Source organism: Neodiprion fabricii, chromosome 4 (genome assembly GCF_021155785.1).
Source record: "Neodiprion fabricii isolate iyNeoFabr1 chromosome 4, iyNeoFabr1.1, whole genome shotgun sequence".
NCBI lineage: Eukaryota > Metazoa > Arthropoda > Insecta > Hymenoptera > Diprionidae > Neodiprion > Neodiprion fabricii.
In genome coordinates, this window is record NC_060242.1 from 5,492,018 (window position 1) to 5,517,953 (window position 25,936).

At 40.8% G+C, this 25,936-nt stretch overlaps 1 protein-coding gene across 2 annotated transcripts in view; it reads left to right on the top strand.

Moving 5' to 3' along the window:
• LOC124179702 (transmembrane protein 132C) overlaps nt 1-25,936 on the top strand; it is a 195,604-nt gene that overhangs the window by 130,613 nt on the left and 39,055 nt on the right. For both annotated transcript variants that reach the window (XM_046564375.1, XM_046564376.1), the window contains exon 3: nt 4,067-4,210. In XM_046564375.1, coding sequence (XP_046420331.1) covers nt 4,067-4,210 — 144 coding nt within the window. The remainder of the gene's footprint in view (nt 1-4,066; nt 4,211-25,936) is intronic.

Sequence of the window (25,936 nt, forward strand, 5' to 3'; positions counted from 1 at the left end):
GACGCTCTGTAGGTAAATTTAGTCAAGGCACGATGCATAGATGAAGCTATAATGACAAAATTTGATTTATTCCTCAAAATATTTTTCTAAAATATCTCCTTCAAGTACAAATAGCACCAAATTTTCCCTAATTCTAATAGTCGCTAATTCTTTACTATTCTTGTTGTTTTCTTATTTTTTGTGAAGAAATTACGCACTTGGCAGTAAGGATTTTGATTTCAAAATTTTTTTGTAGGTAAGGGTATAATTGTTGCTTGTACTTATTTGAATATACATTGTCATTCTGGCGGCTTCTGAATCGTGGGGTAATTTTTTATTTTATTTTTTTTTTTTTTTGAGTAGTTTCCAATTTAATGTACTTGGCGCCAAGTTTTTGCGCCAGAGATTTTGTTTTCTTTCCCTTGAGAATTCGTTCGAAGACGGTATAGATTATCGAACCAAGTCTTACCGATTACATAAGCATATACTTGGGTGGGAAAAAATGTATCGAATCGTGAATATCGTTAAAATATTTAATCGCCAACCTTACAGCTTGCATCGTATAACGAAAAAATGTCCAGCCCATACGATAATAATAAACGATCGAACCGAAATCGCCGGAATAACAATTGTTAATTATTATTAGTCGTGAGCATTTCGAACACAGAATAACACGGTAACAGTGAATCTAGATTTCGTTTAATTTTCATCGGCAACGCGGGCTCAGTTTAATTTTTCGGAATGAAAAATGGCGGCTTCAAGAGTAATCGTGAGGCCGCATTGCTGCGGCCTCGAGCAACCCTCGTCAGGGTTACGTCGGGAACTGTAATTGCTCCTGTAAACTAAACCGTTAGAGGTACGTCACTTTGCAGTTAACTGTATTACCGGGGCCTGCCTCTCGCACAGTCCGAGGACAGGAGAAGTTGACAACGATACCAGCTGAATCTCAACTGAGTTATGTATTCCCCGAAGTACGTGACTGAGGATCGGCGGGTACAGCGAAATTGCGAAATTGCGAAATTCGCACAGCAATCTCGGTCCGGTTTCATTACACCGTTATACCTATACTCTTTCACACACACGCGCACACACACGCACAGATAGCGTAACGATTCGCGTTTTGCGTCATGAATTGTCTCTCGTCCCGACGAATCTCCCTCGGTAGTATCAAAAATCGGATGCCCTTTTTTTTTACCTGGGTAAATTCTATATCCGTTCATATTTCACCCGAAACGTACTGGGATGGATGGATGGATGGATGGATGGATGGATGGATGTGTATAAAGGAGGCGCGGAACGCGCACGTGTTGTGATTTATTTTCAACCCAATGGCGCCTTATTGCCTCGGTCCTCGCTACACGAGAGTAATCAGAGTTGTCTTTTATCAGGCGTTGATTTCTATGCGTCGGATATTACAGGGAATTTACACGCCTGTCATGTTGCTCGAAGATCGGTCAGTTTCTTTTCATTTTTATCTAATTTTTTATTATTATTTTTTGCTCTTCTGACTCGAAAAGCACGGTTCAAGTCAACGTGCAAGTCTTTTTTAACTGTCAAAGAAACGACGAGGGAAGAATGAAAAGTTGATAAATAATTACAGCTGAGAATTGGAATTCGGGGAAGAAAGAACGAATGAGAAAAAAAAGTGAAAATTCGTTGGTGAATTTAATTCCCCCTTGGGCGAAGGTTTGAATCTCTGACGAGTCAATGTTTTCCCAGAATCCCCGTACCTGAATTACTTATGCCCTCCGAAATTGAAGTTGAAATACTTCGAGGCTCGTTCATCGCTGCTGCTTATACCTTTCGTTGAAACGCCGCCCACCTTTTAAACATCGTATATACTTATATAACACGAGCTTAAGGGAATTCGAATTGAACTCACGTCTCTCTGTCGAGTATCATTATCGGCTACCCCGTCGGCGTAAGTAAGCGTGATCGATAATCAAGTCTATGACTTATTAAGTCACGTCGCGGAATGTAACCACCAAATTGATACCAATGGCCTCCACGTGTCGTCCTACCTTACACAGAATCCCCGTCATTTATTCATTGTATTCCTCGCCGTTCTCTTCGGCTGAAAGTTTGCACAGTGCAAAAACGACTTTGGCAATACGAGAAACCATCTTACCTCATCTTTCGAGTCGAATGTCTGCAAACTCTCGTTCCCTTGCAATTTGCGTCCGGCTTTGAAGCGCCAGGAGGCGTGAAATGCAGAGGTACCGAGATATCTAACGTTTTCGCAAAGGCGGAAAGTGAAGAGTGATAGTTTTAAAACGAGATGAAAGGTTCGAGACAAAGTAGGGAAGAAAAAGTGGGAAGTCGTTGGTTTTTTGGCATTGAAAACTGCGCTTTTCGGCAAGTCGTTCTCTTCTTTATTCTCCAGCACCTGCGGCTGCCTTCTGGTGAGCCAATTAATTTTCCAGAGCTTACCCTCTGGCCTCGAAGACCCTGGCTTCTGTCGTTACACGTGTATAATACGGAAAATGAAGAGGAGAAGGAAAAACGAAGCAGGGAAAATAGGGAACGGTAAAGATGCAGAGCGGCACGGCAGAATCAAGACGTGTCTGCAATTTTCTAAGAGCGATACTGCTGCACCGGTTGCACGTAATGTATCGCTGTCTAAGTTCGCACTTACAACTCGAACTCATTCCGGGATCTAACGCTTATCTGTGAGACGTATTTCAAACTGCAGTTTAGCGTGACGTCAGCACATGACTTTTTTATTCCTTTAACGAACGAGACTCCAAACTTCGGTAAATTTTAATTATTTTCATGATTGTAATTTGATGTTGCGTCTCATTGCGACAGCATGTTACAATTTTCAAAAATTTTTCGCAGTTTAAAAGTTACAAGAAGCCCCTTTTTCGAACGGTTGAAAACGATTTGACTCCGCATGAAGTTGAGATTTTAGAAAAACTTGTGCCGCATGCAGTGGAAACTACCCACCCATTCTTCTTCTTTCTCTCATCGTTGATACTCTACGATTCGTCGACGCAGCTTCGATCGGAACCGAGTCTTGCCAACTTAGCATAAGAAGGGGTTGAATTATTACCGGAAACTCAGAAACGCCTTAGTTTTTTAAAAAATTTTACCGACTTTCTTTTTCCCACACGTCTTATTTTCCTTAGCCTTCTCAACCAACGGTGAATTTGACTTTTTTCAATACGTTACGCTACAATTGGTCACATTTACGGTTTTTTCTTCGTATTTTGTGGAACCGTTCGCTAAATTCCATAAATTCGTTAGTTTGAGATTTATAGGATAAATCGTAATGTCGGACGGAAACTTGGTCTCGAATTCAAGTGACGACCGCGGCAAAAGGTTCGAGGACCGGTTTTGTCAGATACGCGAGTATTTGTCGAGTCGTCATCGTCCCTATTTGAGCTCGAAGGGCGGCTATCGCGGACCGAGCCATTATAATATTACGCGGTATTGAGCCCGGCTTTATAAGATCGCGGGGTAGTGTAATATACCCAGTCTGCCTCGTCGATTCAACCCCGATTTACGACGCTCGCTCCTTTTTCATAGCCTCGAGAGAGTCTAGACGGGCTGAATTCGTCGCCGCTCCTAAAAGTACGCGTAACGTCTTAATCCCGCCCCTCACTTCCACTCGATCCGAACGAACGACGGAGGCTTGAAGTCGAGAGGCAAAGAAGGTTATAAAAATTATTTCCACTCAAAGGTAATTATAATTTAATTCCTTCGCGAAAAGTTATCCGGACCTCTATAATTGCCCCCCGTGCAGCGGTTATCGAGGATAATATTATTCGGTATAACTACATACTCGCTCTCAATGATCGTTTTTCAAACGATGAAACGGGGAATTTCATCTTTCCACTACAACCCTCTCGAGTCCCTCCTTTCCCCCTCCCCTCCCTCCCCACCTCTCCCCTCAGAGCGTAACTTTGTGGCTTTGAGTTTTTAATATCGTCCCGCAGGTCCGGAAACTTTTGCCCGGTAAAAGGTTCGAGATAAAGCATAGCCGATAGTACATCCGCTAGTATTACGAATACTCCTTCGGTTATCCTGCATCCAAGCTTCTTCGGTCGATTGTCAAATTTTTACTCTTCCATTTCTCCGCTTACAGAGCCAGGGTGAAATCCGGCGTACGAATATTGGGAGCCACGTCCAGCAGCCCTGATTGGACGGTCACTGTTGAAGTTAATGGAAAGTACACAGCCGCCACCTTCACCGCAATACGAAAGGAAAACGCACCCCGTCCGCAGAATATGTAAGTAAAACGAATAATTCAACGTGAAAAACAAACCTCGTTCGAAGATCTGAAATTGGAACGTTATTTAATTCGTTTAAATTATACCTGTGGACACTTTCCTGAGATTATTATTATACAGCTGTATGCATGTTATGTCGGAGTCCAAAGAATTGCAAATGGAATCAATTATTCCTACCCATTTCAAGATTTTTGACGAAACTTTCGTCGCACATAGTAACACGAGGTAGTGCGATGTGGGGGAAAAAAGGAATGATCAAAATTACACCCAAGAACCGCCAATTTGTCGGTAAATTGATATCGTATATGTAATTATCACTCGTCGTATCGTTTGCACAAGTACATGTATAATGAAAGAAGTGCTCATGACTCCAAAGTATGACAAACACATCGTGAAACGAACCATAAAAATTGACATTTACTAATGTGATGAAACGCGATCAGTCGATGACTGATCTGCAGACGCCGTGTCTGTCACGACGCTCGAATCTGGACTTGCAGAGTCGTCGATAATGCACAAGGGGCACGTTGATTTGGGCAGAGTCAGACTGCTTCGCGTTAAGACCATCGAATACGTCCACCTTGCGTGGCTTCGATTCCGGCGTCCCGTCGTTCCACCTCCAACGAATCTTAACCGCACCCTCGTCGAAATCCTTCGATGGTTGCGCCATGTGCCAATCCATTGATCGCTTTCCCCGCAGTCCAACCTCCGTGTCATCGTCCTCCAAATCGTCATTATCCCGCGACTCGAACGAGCCATCCGATTCCCAGTCGGGATCGAGGTATTCGTGATTCGCCAATCCTTCCGAAGTTTTGACCTCCTCGTCTTCGGAGTCCAAGTAAATCAATCCGTTATCCGCGACGGTCGGATCGACGTTGGCTTGGTCTTGGTTACCCAGAATTCGAACAGTCTCCAAGTCAGCGACGTCGATCATCCTGGCCGGGAACCCGGAGACCGCGACAATCAGCAACGCGACGATCACCGTAACCTTAAACATCTTCGCACAGTCGCAGTTTGTTTGCTACTGGTACTAGTATATACGGCTCCCCTTTTATATCCATTGCTATCGACGTTTTTGCACCTCGTTATCAGGAGTTGCGGTCGCGCGACTCAGAGGCAGTTGACCATTTTGCTCAGGCGATCACGTGTTTTCGATGACAAGGTTCCATCGAATGAATCCATGGCCCGCATTGACGATTCAGGTTACAAAGTATCCACCGTCCAAACCACCGCCGGTCATCGCGACGGCATAGTTCGATTCGTCGTCGGATCGTCGTGATTTCAAACGGCGAATAACAGCCGAGGCACTTTCTTCCGCGCAGAGACCGCTGGGAAATCAGACCCATCAGTGATTCTCATATCGAGAGAATTTTCTCTGTAGAATCGTTTCGGATGTTCCGCGTCCTCTGATGTCATCACGGTGCCGTGATGATTTTTGGAATGAGAAAAAGGCTGCGACACGTGCGACTTCCGATAGCCTGTTAACGAAGAAATGAAAACTGGTAACCGCACTTCGGAGTTTATCACCGGATCGACTCTCGGGACGAAGAAACTGTTACACTGCCTGCTTTGAATACTTTGGATACCCATGGAAGCTTTGAATAGTCGGTATCCAGGGTGATGGAGACAACCGGTATGTCGGGAACGGGTGTAGAATTCGAGGTTCGGAGTTCCGCTCACGTTTAACGCCGCCTCCTCGAAACGCCGGCTGTCTCTCCTAATTCGGAAGAGAATCTTCGAAATGTCTTTCGATGTCTTTTGGCATCGTGCATACCAGATGGCTGCCTCGAATCCACGGCTCGGGGATAGCGCTGCGATAAAAGCGGGATCATTTTACGTTTCTCTGTTACCCGGCAGGGCGTTTCTCTAATCTAAAGACTCCCGCTCCTCTCCCATCCCCCGAATCCGCAGGTCGATTCGAAATCGGATCAACCAGATGTCCTTGCGTCTAACCCGCGAAACCTCGATCTCAACTTCCCCCTTTCTCTTTGCCACGGGATTATCCGCAACTCGCTGCTCTATCATTTATCTTACGGCGCCGAGCTATTTTTATCGTTAGACAGGAAGCTGTGAGTAGGCGGTAGAGATTTGCCAGTAAAAAGAGACTGGGGTCGTGGTTTGGGTAGGATGAAAGGCGAAAAAATCGAGCCGACTTTTATTCGCTAAATTGTTTACCGCTGCACCGACTGTAGTCAATAAGATGATTAATTGCCTCTCCAATTTTACCCGAAGTCTTCCAACTTCGCTGCTGCGCCTCAGATCCCGGCTATTCTCCGCGTCATTATCAGCCCCTAATTTCGACCCTCTTTCGCATTCCTTTCAACTTTTTCTACCACACGTGCCAACGCCGACAGGCTGACTCATCTTACGAGATTCGCGATTCATTTGATCGAGAAGAGGCTCCGGAATATTTTCGTCCTTGCTCGAATGATCTGGTGTAAAACGTATCGAAACGAACTGTTAATTCATTCGGTCCAAGAACCACACCGGAAGCCCTGCTACGATAACATGTGTTGCTCGTAACACCGACTGACTGTGGTTGAGCAAATTATACAACCCTCGCGATTGCGGCAACGATATCGGGATAATTAGTCACATTTTTGCTCGTTGCAAGCACTGGGTAATTATTGGCTAACTTGGCGCGGCTAATAACAGCCGAGAATCTGAGGAGAATAAGCGTTGAAACACCTCCTCACTCGTCGAACGTGTGGAAACATAAGCTGTTGAGAGACGGGAAAAAGTCGTTGGATAGCCTTGTGATTAGGCAAAGCCGGCGTTCGCAATCACCGAGAAAGTCGCTGCTCGTGTGAAGAGGTAAGAAAACTACGAGCGAACTGTTTGTTATCTGAAGAACGGTTCCGGTCTGACGTACAGCATCGCAGCCGCTTCGTTATAACTCTTTAATCAGCACCATTTTAGGCGCGATAAATTAACCGACGGTCAAGTCCCGATTAGAACTCGTCAAGGCTTTTCGACCTCTGCGAGCGAAATTTTTTTTCTTCTTTTTCTTTCTTGTCGAATTTCTGTTTTTTTTTTTTCCGAATCGTTGGATCCCGAAATCTAAATAGATCCATGTATCAGTTATTCATGTATCCTGAAACATTCTACGGATGCAAAAAACCCGTTCCTGAGTCGTGTACGCGGGATGTAAAAAGTGCAAGTTGGAAATAGGAAATAGCGAAGCAGAAGAAGGCAAAACGAATACGAAGGGAACGAAGTGGGAGGAATTGGAAATTACGAGGAGTGTCAGGAACACGGGTACAAGCATCTGCAAGTACGAAGTCCAACGAGCTTTGTATCCCGACCTGTGATCCTTGCACGTAACTCAGGCACCTATGCGGGTGTTATTCGTTCCATATTGCCTAGAAAATAGAAGAAAAGCAAAGACGTAAAAGTGGACCACCACAGCGAAGCGGCTCTGCCGTCTCCGCACATATTCCCTCGAGATAATAAACCGCGATACGATGGCAAACGAGCAAAACACTCCAGGTTCCTGAAGGACGAGGTAGGTGGTCGGGGATCTCGGGGTGTTTCACACACGCGGAAAATGACCCCGCCCCTTGCCCCCCCTTTCCATAAAATTTGCCTTATAAACCAGTTAAATTAACCACGCGCTGAAGACACTAATGCCAGATAAATTTCCGTTTCCATTACACCGGACAGGGCTGAAGTTGGTAGCGTTAACGTTAACGAAACGTGATGCGAAAAAATCGTTGTTGCACAATTTCATCAGAACGACTCGTGACGGAAGGTGTTGTCTCCCGAATTTTTATCTACCACTTTACTTTATTACGGTTATTTATTTATTTGGTTCGTTACGAGAAGTCTTGTTAATTCGTCGTAAGATAAATTGGTGATTTGTTTAAGATGTTTAGCTTTTAGTTCTGTGAATTTCTGAAATCTCCAGCTGGTTAAATCCTGGTTTTTAGTTATCCGGAAGACATTTCCTTTTAGGTAAACTAAAGTTGCCAGAATCTCTCTGATGAACTTTTGCAACGGAGGTGGAACGACTTGAATTGAATATTGAATTTAAATAAACTTTACCAGTGCACTTAATGATTCCAGCTGTATGAAATTAGTAAATAACTTTATTTATTATTCACAAAACGTCGCAATTTCTACAACATCTTTTACCGAATGCCTTCTGCTCCATTTCCACAACGATCCCGTGAAAAGAACGTTGCTTATTAAACTGGAATTTATTTTCTACCAATCGGACATTTACAAGTAACTATAAATTAACTTGGAACTAATTCACGAACTATAAACCAATGAACAAGCCTTTCTTACGCAGACTTTCAAGAAGGTGGTTTCTTTCTGAATTAGGAAAATGCTTTATTTGTTACGATTTCCTAGCTGAATTTCGAACAATCCCAAGGATCGAGGTAACGATTTTTCCCAAACATGCATCGTTGGATTAACGTTACTAACTTCAACCTCGTTCAACCGTAAGCCTGTAACTCTTCGGCAAGCCTTCATCTCCTCGAACTTCACCAGTCGTCCTTCCTCTTTTACTCTCGTTAATCAAGCGAACATGGCTTGACGAATGTGGAAAGCAGCTTGTTCGACGGACTCTTTCTCTCTTTCTCTAAAACTTCGCGATTCGACGTTACTGAAATACATGTAACAATTGCTTCGCAACATCATCACAGAGATTCTTGCGTTGTTCTATTTCATATATGTATGTACATTTATTTATTTTATTTCCTTTTTTTATTTTCTTACCTTCGGTACATATTTACTCGGAGTTTCAGTTGCACAGATGTATGAGAGCCACACTCTCCGTACGGCGGACGTTGCGGTATTTACTTTACTATTTTCAACGGAACGACGCAGCTTGTAGTTTCCTGGACCAAACCCATTCCTTATACAACCGTTACGTGCTGAGAATTTCCTCTCTTCCAGAGAAAGGGAGAAAGAGAGAAAGAGAGATTCGGTAGACTATGTTTCAATTTAGAACAAAGCTCGAGTGTAATATATTGACAACGCTCTTTCTTCGCCCTTGGAGAGTAAACGCTGTCTCCGATTGCCAACTGTACAATTTAATTTTCTCGCGAACGAATGATAAATAAAAATTACATGATCATCTAAGCTCGGCGGAAAATTTCCCGCCCCTCTCCCTCATCGCCGGTCGAAATAATTACTCGGATCCCTTGACACGGTCCTCCTACAATAGTCGCGAATAAGCCACAACTAATTGACGATAAGTTTGCTGGGATACCCGGTAGCAGCACTAGCGAGTTATTTAATTATGCCTAAGTATGGCCAGTTCAGTCCTGAGTTAATCGCGGAACGTGTAAACCGGCGATGAATAACAAACAATTGTATATTCCAACCGCGACGTGTTGTATGTTGGATAATTATCGCATATGAATTTTTCAAGTTTCAACGGATCAACAACACCGACCGGAAATTGAAATATTCTTTCTCTTTGAACGGGATGATTATTTAAGCTTCTTCATTTTTCTTTTACCCCTCTCTTCTAGTTTATAATCCTGCAGAACGAACCACAATCAGCTAGCGTCTCGTATTAAGAAATTTCCGCTCACAGAAACGCGGCGGCCGACTCAGCCGAATTAAATGAACGAAAATGAAACAAGAAATATACAGGTATGGTATTAAATCACTCTCAAGTATTTATCGAAACGTTGATTCGATTCATATCGCTCTCCGTCTTTCTCTCTCTCTCTCTCTCTTTCTGTCTCGCAACTCGGTTCTGCCGCCAGGTTCTCTTCCTGTTCAATAGACTGTAAATTATCATCCAGTAACTACTCGGGGAATAATCGTCGATGAATTCACTTCGTTAATTTATACGAATATAAACTCTGACCCTATCCAACCCTCTGAATATTTTATATTTTCTCCGTCTAAAGCGGTCGAAAGTTTCCTTTTTCAATTTCCCCTGCACCGTCTCAATTACCCGACGAGGGAGCGTCTTCTTTGCTGACATAGTCGCACGTGAAAAAGAAGTTTCTTTCTCGCGTAATATAAGCAAAGTGATGAGAGAAAAAAGAAGAGTGAAGAAGAAAAAAACAAAAAAAAAAAACAACCCACAACAAAAACGTCGTCTGTGACATGAAAATGGAAAAATAAAAAAAAAATAAAAAAATACTATAAAAATAAAATAGCAAAGCGTTCGTACGAAAGAAAAATTCCACGTGAAAAATAGAGTATGTTCGGAAAAATAAATCTACGCGTGTATGGTATACTTGCAGGAAAGGAAGAAAAAATTTATTTTTTTGAATATTTCACAAGTGAAACACAGCAGGTACACGTTACGTAATGTAGGGACGGGAGATAAAATATGTAAGGATATAAAACGAGGTTAAATTATACGGAGAGAAAGAAAGAAAAAAAATCCACGAAGGATAGAGGAAATAACACGCTGCCGGAAAACCCCGGCGGGGGGCGGGGTGAAAGGGGGTCTTCAGAACCTACTCTTCACCTTTCCTTTCCTTTACTTTCCTTCTGCGCTAATGTAACATGCGAGCGTCGTCTCGTCCCTCCGTGAGATAAAACTTAATATTGTATTTCTCAATTTATTCTTAATGCCGGTAATCAGACCGGAGATTCGCCAGTTCCTCTCTCTCTCTCTCTCTCTCTCTCCCCCCCTTCTCTCCGTATTTCTCCCTTTCAAGCAAGGCGAGCAACACTCTCCCCAAGTTTCAAATTGATAGCATTTAACTCTATGAGAGTTTATACATCTACCTAAGCGCCGGGTTATTTCTTACACCCGCCTCAACCTCCAAGCCCCTTGCTCAGACTGAGGCATGGCCAAAGTTTCTGAAATGAAAAAACTTCCTTCCATTGTATGCCGGTCGGTTTGCGACCTGTTTTTACGATGATTTCCAACAAATTAGCTATTGTTTTTCTTTACTTTTTCTCCACGCACCCTCCCCCCAACCACCTATTTTCCAAGCGAACACCGAGTGCCGAACGAAAAATGGATGAAGAAAATATCATTTTCGCAACGATCTAAACTGCACGTGACATAGCCAGATTTTACGGCAATAAAAAGTTTTGATTAGCCTGAGATGACGGGGGTTTTAATTATTTGATAAGTCCCGTAAACTTTTCGCTGGCTTTTTGTTTTATTTTTCATTTAATATATATATATACATGTACAATATATACAGGTTATAAATTAATTTTAATTACAATCACCGTTAGCTTTGCTCATCGGCATACACTGTACATATATAAGTAAGTAACATTAACTTGAATAATAGAAGTATAATTTACCCACTGAAGCAAACTTTTGTACCGTACAATATGTACACCAATCTGCGCGTCTACTAAAATTTATAGTCATCGTTCGTTGTTCGAAACTTGTTCTCCCGTAGAAATATCATTCCGGTCGCGTGACGCGTCTTTGTGCCGTTGGCTTAATAACGAAAACTGACATCGTGACTCGTTAATGCAGCGCGTGCACCGGCATGATAAATTCAAAGGCAATGAGAAGTAAAAATGTCAAGTAGGTACAGTGATAAGAAATACATATCAATTTCTTTGGGAGAAGGGAGTGCGATTGCTTCGTCCGATTTAAATCTATGGTGCGGGACATATATTTCGTCTAACGAAACCATCCGGGATAGCATCCTCCACAAGAGTAAGAAATAAAAGAGTAAAACTTACCCACTGATAAATCTTTTCACCCATCGTTCGTATGCTAACGTAGTTTTCAATATTTTGTGAAAAAATCCGAGATAGTTATCACCGGGTGTCAAGGTGGCAGTTTCGGTTTTTACAGGATGCCCGTTCCATCGCTCGTTTCCCGCTCTCACGGTCTTTGACTATTTCGCCAGTTGACACCCGCGGGCGATGCTCTCAGGACCCACGGGGAATACCAATGGATGTGTTTTCCCATCAGACGTCGTCGTGTGCAACAGAGATAGGTATGCAAAACACTCGGAGTCACGAACCCGTACACCTATTGCGTTTCGGGTATCTGTACCGAGATGCCAGAGACTCAGGTCTCCGGGAATATCCCTTTTCCACATCCTCGAGCATTGATAGTCGACGGGCATCGGCGCTACCTTCAGACTGTAGAGTAGATACAAGCGAATATCAAACCCCCGTTCCATTTTCCACATCGCCATGTATATACGTACCTACCTACGTAGAAGCGACGACGTCGCATTGCGCGAGTAGAAGCTTGCTCTCTTTCTCTCTCTCTCCTTGCCTGACAGAAATCCTAATGAAACGTCGCTCTGGCCCGAACCGAATCCATCTTAACCCTGGTTTCACACGTCAATTAAAACCCTGAGAGACCCCGCGGTATGAGCTCTCTCTCTCTCTCTCTCTGTCTGACAGATGAGAAAATATACTACGGATCACCAGTCATGTTACCGTAATTACTTTGCTCCCGACGAGGTCACCGTTCTTCACAAGGACGAGACAGTTCTCGGGCTTTCTGAAACTCTGTCCAACAACCGAGCTGTCTGGGCTCTTCGGCAACGTTGGAAATATCGCGTTCGGTGTTCGATTGTCACTTAACAAAAGCCAAGGTTCATTCCGACCTGAGAGTTTATTAGTTGGAAAAATTTACAACGAATGACCAGGATTGAATTTGACTTACTTGAAGTATGGTCAATATCGTCCCACGTTGACTTCCATGAACAGACATCCAAGCTTAATATGTATTAGAAAATTGAGCATAGAGGTGGACGTTGTGATTTGGTAGGTTGAACTGAACACATAGAAAACATTATGTTTGCGTTCGTACCGAATTATTGAAAAAGATCCGCAACTTTGGAATGATTCCGAAGTAGTTCCTTTTGCAAGGAAGTTCCTTTTGAAGTTTGGTAGGAACACGAACCTCGGTTGAGGTGGATGTCTTTCGCGACCAGGTAGTGCGAAGGTACGAGGTAACACGTCGCCGCGATGCACCATCATCTCATATTCCTCACATACCTCGACTACGTCTTCTTCACGGAATCGCATTACCCTGGTGATGGTTTATTTAAAGCATCTTCCGATCTCGAAACTGCTCCACGGTAAGGATACGCGTTACGTTGGGTTGAGTTGAGCCAAGGCTAGATTTCCACGTAAAAATCTGACCCGATTACCAAGCGTGGATTTTTCTACGTGGGTACATGAATCGGAACAACTCGTCGGCCTTACATTTTTCACCGTACGTGTCACGCTGCTCAGGTCGAATGAATAATTAACCTGTTCCTGGGTAGGCTCCGTGAGGTCCTCGATGGGTCTTCTTCCGTTGACCCATTTTACACGTCGAGTTGAAGGGAGGATCTATACGTCCTACGGTGGATCAGTTTTACGATCAACGTTCGGCTCAACTTATCAATCCTCTTCATTCGCTGACAACGAGCCTCGAGTGGTTTCGGTGTGTGTGCGGTGCGTGTATCTTCCCTCTCTTCCGTTCTACCTGAGCTCAAAGAGGGATCTTCTTCAAAACCGTGACACGGAGCAAGTGTCATGCGCGTTCACGAACGTCGGGGATCTATGGCTCAGCTATTTTACGACCGCAGACCTGCCGGACTACTCTGTTATAGAATCTGGCGCACCGGGAGAAACGATCGACCTTTTCATTGGGCAAATTCGCGAAATTTGTCAACCTCCCGCGTCACGCTCCTTACTCGCTTCGAGTTCGGGATAAAGAAGGGGTGGGGGTGAGATCGCGTTACCAGAGCGGAACCTGATCCACCTCTACCTTGCAGTGACGAAGAGACGGGGAGCAAGGTATACGACCACGGTGAGAAATGGTACATCTTCTAGTTATTTATATTGTCTCTCTACTCTCGGCACGCGGATCCAAATTGCTTTTGTATGTTGAGCTCGCCGATGCGTCGCACCTTACCTCGCGATCGATACAAACCGATTCCACGGTTCTCTTTGAATGAGAAATTCAATGCCTTTCATAGTCAATTAAGCTAAACGAAATGGTATTTGTTTATTTATTTTATTTTATTATTATTTTTTTTTTTTGTTTCTCTTGTTTGCGCGTTTTTTTCGAATCTCATTTTTACTACGAAGGTCTCGGTGCCTGCTCAAATAGATTCTCTCATAAAAAATATACTTCGGAATGATGCACCCTAAAGTTGAACCGCGCGATATTGTTAAGGTTTATGAAATTCCTAATTCGTTATTCGAGCTAAAACAAAAGAAGAATAACAAAGTATGACAGATATATATTGTTTTTCGCAATTCGTAAATTCAAGGTAAAAAAAAAAAAATTTCAATAAACAACCTAACCTTGATTAACGATTATTGACCTTTTGTCAAATGGAAAGAAAAAATAATCTCGGTTCAATCCGCGTCTCGACAGCGCTGCTTTACATGGAGATTAACAAACTCTTGCAGTGTAACGTACAGGCAGAATATCTCGGTAACTATATTATACGATTATACGTGCAGTCAAAGGGAGATTGATCATTATGGAAATTGAGGAATAATTCACAAAAGTAAATTTTTCCAGCGTGTAACTTTTCACATCGCGCTTCCAATCATTCCCGCTCAATGAACAACGCAGTTGACACGGTTACATTTACATGCGATACAATTTTTCCGCACAAGCATAACCGACATATACCCGCATATAACACGTTGATAACGTTGGATTTTACACGCGATTGAGTATCGTGCACTCGTTAGATATTAAAATGGCGGAACGTCGTTAGGGTATAGAGATTATAATCCGCAGAGAGAAATTTAATCCAACCCATCGGGTGTAATTGACGAGTGAATATCCCAAGAACAGGCCACGTGGCTGCGGCGCAAACCGTCCACCCTCGACCGAATCGCAATCAGCCTCTCGTGGAAAACATTAGCGAAATGAATTAGCAGCCCGCGAGTATCGCGGAAACCGGCGACTGGTTTTTTTCCCGGATATAACGCGCCGGATGTTTTGAAACTGTGTACGTGAACACCGAGGGTAAAAAACAGATGCTCGTACTGGTGGTAATTAAGCTAGTTACCTCAATGTGGACATACCGAATCAACAACGACAATAACAACAACAACAATAACGTGTTTTATACCGTTTTCGACCTTTTTAGCTTTCTACATACATATATGCATATGGTTGGGAAATATGTTAGCTTTATGGCGGACGGAAATTCGGAGAATCGAATTAATCTTCGACTCACATTGAAGTTAGTAACGTTATCGTAACGATTCATGCTGAGGGAATACAATTGTTTTGCGATTTGGGAATTTTCTGAAATTCCGTAAACTGTAATAAAACAAAACACACTCAAATTGCAAAATCTTGGTTTCTTCAAGATCGTTGCGAAATAACGATTTTATGCCGAAACACATACCGTGAAATTATCGTTATTAACTTAATCCTTTCAGTCACAGAAGTCACTATAGTGGCACACTTTGTTTTTACCTTCTTTCTATCATTTTCATTGTATCCTATGGAAAATTCTCAATTTTTTTTTTTTTTATTACTCATTTTCAGGCAAAAGAAATGCTTAAACTTTGGAATGACTAGGGTTTTTTTTTTGCAAATTTATAATGGTTTAAAATTCTTATGAACATATATCAGTTTCTTCGGTTTACTCTACTTTTTTAGTTAAACAAAGCTTTAACGTCTATTTATTGTTGCGCGAGCATTAAATTTTCGCAATAGTTACAAGAAAAAATAGCGACAGTGATCGTAATGAGAAAGAATAGTAACGGATAATAGACTTTGCGGTAACAGCTAGAAAACTAATTTTCATTTTCTATCTAGAACTATATTTTTTGATTGTGGCAAAAAATGAAAATAGTTAAGGGACAGAGCGGTAACCGGAACTAAAAATTTCTCTCAGTGAAACGTCGAAGTAAATCCAAGAAACTAATTCTATATCATTCACGTCGCTTTCCCTTAGCTGCGTGCAAGTTTCTCTGCACTTTCACCCACTGTTATAACCCAGCTTAATCCGTGTCAGTTTTTCAAGCAATTTTCCTTTCCTCCAGCTCCCGTCCTTTTCCACATAATCAATCAAGCGCTCACTAGAGGTGGCGAATATACCCGCCGCTAGATTTTTCTCTTCTTTTATACTCCTCCCTATAAATTCTCGGACACGTCAACGACGGTAATCACCGGCAATCGTGATTTATCCGTTTATGTTCAACGACGACAGCTGGGTAGATATTTTGATTCCGAATCGCGTGCTATGATTATCGTAATATCGGTTCAGAATTTTTTTTATAGATTTCCGATCAGCTTATGGCTACGTTATATCTAGATGATGAGGTCAGATTTGTATAAAGATAATTTTTCGACCTATCATCATCATTTGGAACCGATGAACACACGATTGATTACATGTCTGAAAATGTATTACTTGATACGAAACTTTCTTTCGTTGTTTTCTTGCGAAAAATCGCAGGCTGTTGTTTGTAAATTGATAATCAGACAGTAAGATACTTACTAAGTAATTTTAAAGGTATTAGTATTAATATGTAAAAAAAAAAACAAATTTTTACCGCTCAGCGACATATTTCTTGAACAGTTACTGGAAAAGTCAGGGAATTTCATATTCCAAAAAGCGTATGAATCCTGATAACAGACGTAATTCTGAACGGGACAAGAATGAAATTCTGAATTTGAAAAGTTCCGAAAGCGCCGCATTTCATATTTTTTGGTGGCGAAACTTAAAGTAAGGAAATCATACTTCAACGAAACTTAAAAATTTCGAAAGTGCGAAAATGAGAAAATTTTCAGTTCTTCGGATTTTCGATATTTTCACGTTCGGAATACTGGTCATTCTGATTTTTCTTATTCTTTACGCCCGCTCATTGAATAAACTACGCTACGTGAGTATATTTTAACTTTGGGAATTTTACTCTATCAAAACTTTATTTTTTTTTAACATTGCTCTATCGTAACTTGAATTTTCGGAACTTTGAGCCGTCGGGTTTCCGACCATTCGAAACATTGTCGTATCGTTAAAGTTTGATTTCTTGACTTGACGTTTCGCCACCATATAATTCAGAATTAGTCGCTTTCGGAACTTCAACCCGACCCCATTCTGAACGGACCCTGGATACTTGTGTATTCCTTTAACTGTAAGGACGAATCTGGAAATGAAAAAAAAAAAAACCAATGTATCTTGCGATCGTGGGAAACATTCGATTTCGAGAACTCACACCACATATTTTCGATTTATCCATACGTAACTGCATCGATCGGCGAACACTCGAAACGATGGAATCCTCCACCATTCGGGAAAGTGCAAACATTAAGGAAACACGTTCGTTTTTTATTCCTGGTTATACAACATAAACAAAGCACACTTACGTACATATATACATGTATACGTATACACATTACGTACAAACACCGTAGGGGAGAAAATTGCTATGGACAAATCGGCAAACATTGATCCCCTTTCCACTGACCGCGAAAAGTCGATTGCGGCCACGTCTCTCACCGCACGTTTGCTCGAAAATTCACCCCTTGACCCGCAGCAAACTTCGCAAGTTTTTCCGAAGCCTGCGGAACGCAGTTTCCGACACAATGCTAAAGGGTGAAAAATAGGGTGGAATAAAATCAGAAGAAACGGAAATCGGATAACCGGTTGGAATCGCTTGCTGATTATATTCGATACGTCGTTAAGGCGTTAATACTTCAACGATACGGTAAAAAATTGTGATCGATTGTGAAGCGCGGGTGTGCATGGCTGGTCAGCAGCGTTGTGATAGAGCGGTAAAGTTTTTACTCAAGGAACATAATATTAATTCAGGTATAATATCATCTCATTTTCACGCAACTCAATTCCGCTACTCAAGTTTTTCAACCGGAGATTTTACATTTTGTCTTATTTTTAATATCAGGTACGAAGTACCGAGGTTTTATCTGGTTATCTGTTAAATGAGGTGGAAATAATTTGTTGCTGTAATTCAACTCCGTGAACTTTATTGGCAAGAGAGAAAAATTGGGAAAAATTTCATATCGAAAATGTACAGTACGTTCATATTACTTCAAATTTGTTATAGTGTAAGGTGTTCTGATTTTCTGAACTGTTCCACTCAGTATGTAATTATGGTAACTTTTCACCATAGCATGTGGGGAAAAAATTTTTTATTTAAAATTTCAAAACAAACCTTACAAGTTCAAACGGTGCAATTGTGACAAAATGTCAGGGGAAAAAATTATTATTGGGTCAATTTCTGAGTGACTTTCAAGGAGTAAACTTTTAGAAATATATATATAATATGAGTATGTTTTATTTATCATGGTTTACTTAATTTCAAATAATCCTAAATGTGCAAAGTGACGCGATTTCTTCTAAACAAGCATCGTTACTGTAAAGTTACTAACTTTGTCCTCATGCAATTTCACGGCCTGAAATTTCTCGCCTTCGATTTCCAAAGTGATGAGTTTTCTTGCACGATAAACAGAGGAGGAAAATGATAATTGCATTGAATTTCAAAAATTGTTATCGAAGTCTAATGAAATCGGTAGATATCCGCAGAAGCGTGAAAAAGAGTTTCAGATCAACTATCATTTCGATTGTTTAACGATTATTAACGTTTGTATAATTGAAAACAGAAATGATAATTTCAGCTACTAAAATAACTCAAATTTTTTCCTCGACGTTTTTCAGTTAGTATATTGTGTACATTTAAAAAAAAAAATAAAAAAAAACCTGGATATATCCTTGTCACATAAATTCAACTTCTGCATCGCGTTTTACTTTGACTTCGGTTGAATGGTTTTTTTTTCTCATCATGCTCTCTTTAATCATGTATGAATATTTTTTTCACTGTACTTCAGTAATATATGCCTGATGTATCCGCGGTTCGTGCATAAAATGAATGATAAAAGAATCCGTGTCACGAGGTAAAAATACCGACAATGAATGTTGGTAGAAGAGGCAGAAAGAAAAAGTGACGAGAAAAACAAAATGGAAAAAGAAAAGAAGAAAGAAGCCAACCGTCATTCCTCAGCGCTTCTCTTTTCTGACTTCCGAATGATTGTAGATGCTCCTTGACACCCAGACATTCCGCGATACTGTAGATAAAAAGCACAGCTTTTACCGTGATTTGATCCCCCAACTCGTCCTCGTGATGCACCCCTGACACCCGACCTGACTGACTGCCTTTAGCCATTCCTCTTTCGCTCTGTGGGGATTTAACCCTTCGAGTCGTAGTGATAAGTACATAATTTTTACCAACTATTTTATACCCGTTTTTTTTTTTTTGTGTATTTAGAGAGATTTTCATTGCAGTTTTTTGCCTATTTCTAACAGTATACCTACTAATAGGTATAAAATTGTGAATATTGAAGGAACAATCCATTTCCAAGGAAGTTATCACACATATGGACTCGCTGATTACGAATCTGAAATCGGATTTCAAAATTTTAACACGGTGGATCTAATACGGCTGGTGAAAATTTCAAATTTGATCGATTCCGAAGAAAAAAACCGAACAGAAATTTTTGTGACCGCTGAATACGCATCTAAAATCAGATATTGAAAATTCAGCACTGCGAATCCAATTTTTTCAACCATATTCGATAAAATTTGAAATTTTCTTCCACCTTATTGGATCCGCCATCTTAAATTTTTTAAATCTGATTTCAGACTCGTAACCAGCGTTCCCAAAACCCATAAAGTACTATTTTTATAAAAGTTGACTCAGCACAATAACACGTGAATCAACGGGTTAACGACGTTCCGAAGAAAATTTCAAACCTCGACGTGTAAATAGAAATACAGAGATAACGTTGTCCTCTATGACAAATTTCGGCAGCGCTGTCAGCGGTCTGTTCAGCGGCCAGAACGGACTTCCGGTACAGCGAGATCTGGCCACCACCTTAATCATGCTGTATAAACAGCGCGTTGGCCTCGTCAGGAGAGATGCCAGAACTTTGATAACGAGCACCGGGTGTACCGAGCTTTGTTTCACAATCATAGGTGCAGAAAGTGTCTATCTTGCGCTGTGGTAACGAGGATTAATTATACCGGCGACTCTGCTCGGCGGGTATATCGAGAATGAATTTTGTGTAACTGAAAATTTGAGAACTTAAACCCGCCTTCAAGTCTAATCTGTAATCGTAATTGTTTGAAATTATTTTTTACACAATTCGTGTTCAGCCTCGTAAAATAACAGAGCAGAAACACGCCATACTACGGCTGTGAAGAATTCGCTCCATCACTCTCGGGGAAAAGCTCTGTTTCTGTGCTTTTAACTGAGCGACTTTACTCATCAGCTCGCCGTATTCTTCTCGCAGCAAATATTTAAGACTCAAGATATAACAAGGATAATTCATAAAACCAAAGGATGATGGAGAGTCACTGTTTTTAAAAATCGAGTGTCACTCGAGCGTCGAAAAAGTTGTTTTCACAAAGCTTGGAAAATAATTCACTATTGTTTATTATCGATGTGGCACTTGGCTCACGTAGCTTTAATTACAATCAAACGATAATTCTTTCAGTTACAACAATTGAACAATCATATTTCAATCTTTACAAACTGTTTTCACTTTGTAGATCTGATATCGCATATTAATACTGAAATTTCGTTACCACGACCAAATTTTGGTCATTACGATCAAATTTTCATCCGAATTTAGACCGATTAACAGTGTACCTGAATCATTTTTGATCTCTAATTATCGACCCTTCGTTGATCATTCTTTTTTTTTCTGGTTATTTAGTGGCTTGGTAATTCGTTTTTCGAATTTCCCACCAGATAAATCCCGAAACGAGTCGCTCGCCTCGATTCTTAAGCCCTGAAAGGCGTTTCGTGTTGCTCCCGTTGAGGAAAAACCGTCTTATCGTCCTCTCCGACGGTCCAGACTATTTATTCCCTAGGGATAAGAGCGACTTTTAGCTGACCAACAGCAGGATACGCCAACAGACGTCAGATCCGGCACCTTTCTTTTTTCCACTTGTTTTTGTCGCGTGAGTGCTTTTCAAACGAACCGACAATGGACCGAGAGGCACCAATTTTCATTGTTTTTGTCGCCGTACCGTTTTTCCGCGTGAGGCTGATCGCGATAAAAAAAAAAACAAAGAGAGAGAGAGAGAGAGAAGGGCGGGAAGGATAGCGAGGAAAATTTAAAGGAAAAGGAAAAAAGAAATTGTAACAAAAGAATGGCGAATATGGCGTTCAATTTGGAATTGCGACTATTTTCACCCGGCCTTCGCTGCCGCACCGTCTGACCCTACTTTCACTTCCTCTACTGCGGCAAACGCAGTTCTTTTGTACTCTTCTACCTTTTCCATGGAACGAACTGCGTAGCCGCACATGCGATCCCGTTTTTTCTACCGGTATTAAACATCGCAAAAATAATTATATAGGTAGATTAAACAGGGTGGCCAGACGCCTGGAAAATCTGGAAAACCTAGAAATGTCAAGGAATTTACAAGGGTCTATGGAAAACCTGGAATTGCACACGGATTTTTTATTTGTTCATGGAAAAAACCCAAAATATCAGTTTTATATTAGGGAAATTAGAAATGATTTTTTTGAGGTAACAGGTTTACTTTTTTCGCCGAGAAAACAAGTTGGTTTAAACTGACTTTTTTGTACATCATATTTTCCTTCAATTCAAATTGAATTTCAACCGAACATAGAGTTAATGAGTTAAACGATTTACGTTCTAGTAGCTTACTAGAATTGGGAAAATTTCAAAGAAAACTTGGTTCTAGGTCCTCGAAAACCTGGAAATGTCATGGAATTTTTTTCTCAAAAATTTTTGGCCACCTTGGAGGAAATCATGCATGGGGTATTTAACAAATTATCATATTGATAATCTGCGAAAATCTGTTTAATTACATAAAACTAGAGGCTACTGAAATTATAAACAAAAGCTTTCCAGTTATCGATGTATCATTCCAAATCCTCACAAAATGGCTAAAAATCTATTAATATTAAGTTCGTTCGATTTAGTAAGTTGCGTAAAAAGACTTTTGGAATTGACGTAAAAGTTTTGGTAACATATGTGTAACGGCTTTTGATACGAATTACTTTTTTTTTTTATAGATTCTGTGAAAACATGTAAATCTTAGTAATTTCTGAATCGTTAAATTTAAGAATTAGCCAGTAAAAGTAAAAATCGTATCACAGTAAACCTCTCCTCAGTTCTACATGAAACTATTCGAAAAAGTTAAAAAAATCATCTCGCGTGTATTTTATTCTCTCCGACCTTTCACGCGCGCAATGTTTTTGCTTTTTCATTTACTTTTCTCCGCTCCTATTAGCCTCATTTTCCCAAGCATGGTACACTGCGTATATTCGTGGCACGTCGAACCGAGACAAACACCCGGAGGCCTGTTACAGGTTCGCAAAAATTTCGCGAAATGTGTGTGAAGGTTGCGTGAGATAAAAGCGTGAGTGACGGTAGTTGAAAGCGATCCCTGAGTCAAAACGGAGACAAATCGGAAAACGGTTCGAATTCTCCGTTCCATAAAATACGAAAGGTATTTTTCCCCGATACTGCGAGCCTCCCTTTCTCTCTCTCTCTCTTACTCTCTCACTCTCTCTCTGTCTCTGGATATGTGTTTTTTATACCACATTTTTCCTCATAACAGTCCACCGCTTTCGTTATACATATATTTACGTAACAGTACCTCTTCCTCTTTCTTGTCTCCTAACTTTTTCCCCTGACAACGACGAAGACGATGGCGAATATCCTTCCGAATCTGTTTTAAATTTCAAATTCTCAAAACGAGTATACGCTACTTTATTACGTAATTCTGAAAGCTTCGGCCGGCTGCCGTTAGCTCGCCCATTTTCATACGTGGGCGTGTATATCAGGTTTTCCTTCTGAACCGCGTGACTGCATTTTCTTCAATTTGCAAATTGCGAGAAAAAGATAGAGAAGAAAAAATAAACAGTAGAAATAATTTTTCCGAATAAACCTGTGAATCATCATTTCGATGATATGATTTAATGAAATTTTTATTACTATCGTACCGTTTCGTTGCAAGAAACTGTTTAAATCTTAGCTTTTTTTTGTTTCTTTGTTTTTTTTTGTAATTTTTTCTCAACTATCGTTTCATAAAAAGACATTTTCACGATCCAGTCCTCGGATTTTGTTCCAGACGTTTTTGTACTTCAATATACGATACAAACCTAGAATTCTCACACGTTATTTGAAAACGTAGTTGAAAACTGGAAGAGAGAGAAAGAGAGAGATAGAGAGAGAGAGAGCGAAAAAGAAACAGATTACATTATATATCCGGAATGGAATTTTGTCCCGTCGAAACATTCGGAAGAGACAAACTGCAACTTACTTGACTATTTATGCGAATTGGAATTTTGAAATATTTAAACACCGTTCCTCCCTAATTTTGCCACTTTTCTATCGATCTTGAAAAAAAAAAAAAGATGGACATTACGGGCTTTGAGAGATCCTTTTCTTCTTTCGAGAGGGTTTTCGGGGTTGCTGGGAAATCGAAACAAAGTGGGTCTCTCCCGCAGCCATTTCATTCGTCCGTAAAAAATCGAAGGCGACGTTATATTCTCATCTATCCTACCCCCGAAACTCTTTTCTGGCTCGCAGCGGGCAGTCGGCGGCCTTAATGCGAGGCGCTACGTCATGCCGTTTCAATTTAAATCCCCGGTTCCGGTCGTGCAAGAAATTACTCGATATGATATTTTTTTTTGGCGAGCCCCTGAAACCCGGGGACGCGTAAACTGCTCAAGGCAACAGAGAAAAACGCAACCGCATCCCTTGTAACGAGAGTATCGTTCCCCGTAAATGCGGGGATTTTTCACCCCCGTGTTTATCAAGTTTACTGCTCTATCTAATTGACTGATCCGATTTATCCTACTCTCATCTCTCGCCACTATGTCCGCGTGGATAGACTAAACGGTTTCTCTCGATACACGGATTATTGGTGCGCGGTTTAACTGCACCGAGAAACGGTTCGGTGGTTGAAATTCCGAATTTAAGAGAAAATGAGAAAATTTCAAAATTTCAAGCATAGAAATTTCAAATGGTCGAAGATATTCGGAACTGGGAATTTCTGGCTCGGTGTAATTTCACCAGTTTCATCTTTCTTTGTTTTGGATTTTCGATATTCCTACGTTCATTCCGATTTTCGGTTTACGATGATTTTTTACACCCACTCGTTGATTAAACTACGCCGTGTGAGTATATTTTATTTTTACGGAATTTTGCTCTATTGTAACTTGAATTTTACGGAATCTGGCATTTCGGAACTTTGAGCCGTCGAGCTTACGGCAATGTTTGATTTCTTTACTTCAAATTTCACCGCCAAATAATTCGCAATTATGCGCTTTCGCAACTTTTCAAATTCAGAACTTCAACCTCGTCCCGTTTCTCATAGTTACTAGAGAAAATTTCAGTCTGGAATGGCTACAATAACGGTTGAAATAATTTTCTAATTGCATCCTCGTCGAATTTTCCCAATAGGTGCAAGAAAATAAAAATCACGAGTGAGCGTAATACAAAAAGATACGCTGGATGACACATGTACTAGATTTTCATGTTACAGCGAGGAGGCTCGTTTTAATTCCATACCAATGACTAGAAATTTTTATTTTTATCCATAACTTATTCGATTTTTATTGAAAAATAATGAGAAATTGATATCTGCACGCGGACTTTAAAATCACCTGAATAATCTTAACGCGTCGAGGGAAATTTCAATTCCCATGATCGGTACACATTAATCGTGCAGTGTTATTCCTCCGTTTCGTTTCATTGAATTTTTTCCTTCATTCTTTCTCCGCATCCTCCTCTTCTCGCTCTCTACAACACTATTTTTCAATTTCCCACGGTGAAATTGAATCACTTGAGCTCCATGGCCTCGAACCTTATTCAAAACCAACCCTGCACTAAGCGTGCAGCTCTGGGATTGGAAATATAGTCATTTTACCCTCCCTGCGGTCGGAGAGCTTATTGTAAGCAGAGATTTAACAAAGCTGATTAACGCGAGTCTGCCGACTAGAACTGTAATGCAGCATTTTCACTTCGCTGGAAAGACTAATAAGGGAGAATTTCAATATGCACTTTGACGACAAAGTGATTCTCAGAAATATGTGGGTGTAATTAAATTCGCAAGCTGCGAAGATCGCTTTAGAAATGCAAAAATAGGAACTACTGAAAGGATGAAGAAAAGGTTAGACATCGATATTTCGCATAATCAAATCGATTCGAAAATGCGTTAAAAATCTACTTTACAAAAATCCAGGCTTATTTTATTCTATTTATACGTATGAGGGTGGTTCGATAAAAAAAAAAAGCCGCTTTATTTTTCACTCACACGCTTTCAAATGTCAGTGTTTGACAGAAAAAAATCCTCCCAAAAGATGAGCTCTCTAGGTCAAGTCTGACACGTCGCTATTTTAATATTAATTTACTCGTAAATTGTTCAATATTTTTTTAAACTCACTTACAAATCCTTGAAGCTCATTGTTCAAGCTTTCCAAATATCTGTAACAAAGCATAGTTATTATCGTCATTAGAACACGACTTAAAATCGTGTGAAAACCTTTTTCGAAACACCCTAATACGAATACTTGTAGACTTTTTCCGCGTTTTTAAACGATTTGAAACGGACCGTCGATATCTATAAGCGTTCTTTCATCTCGATGCCGGTATTTTCAACTTATGCACAACTTGTCATTTTTCAATTACTCAACTTACGATCGTCTCGTAAGAAGATTGCTAAAAATTGTTCCGTTTTTCTTTTCAACCACCCTTCCGAACTCGTTGTTTCACCCCTTTCCTTCCGCGTTCAATCAAATCGAGCATCGACGTTAATCCGCCCCTCAAATTTCGACTCTCC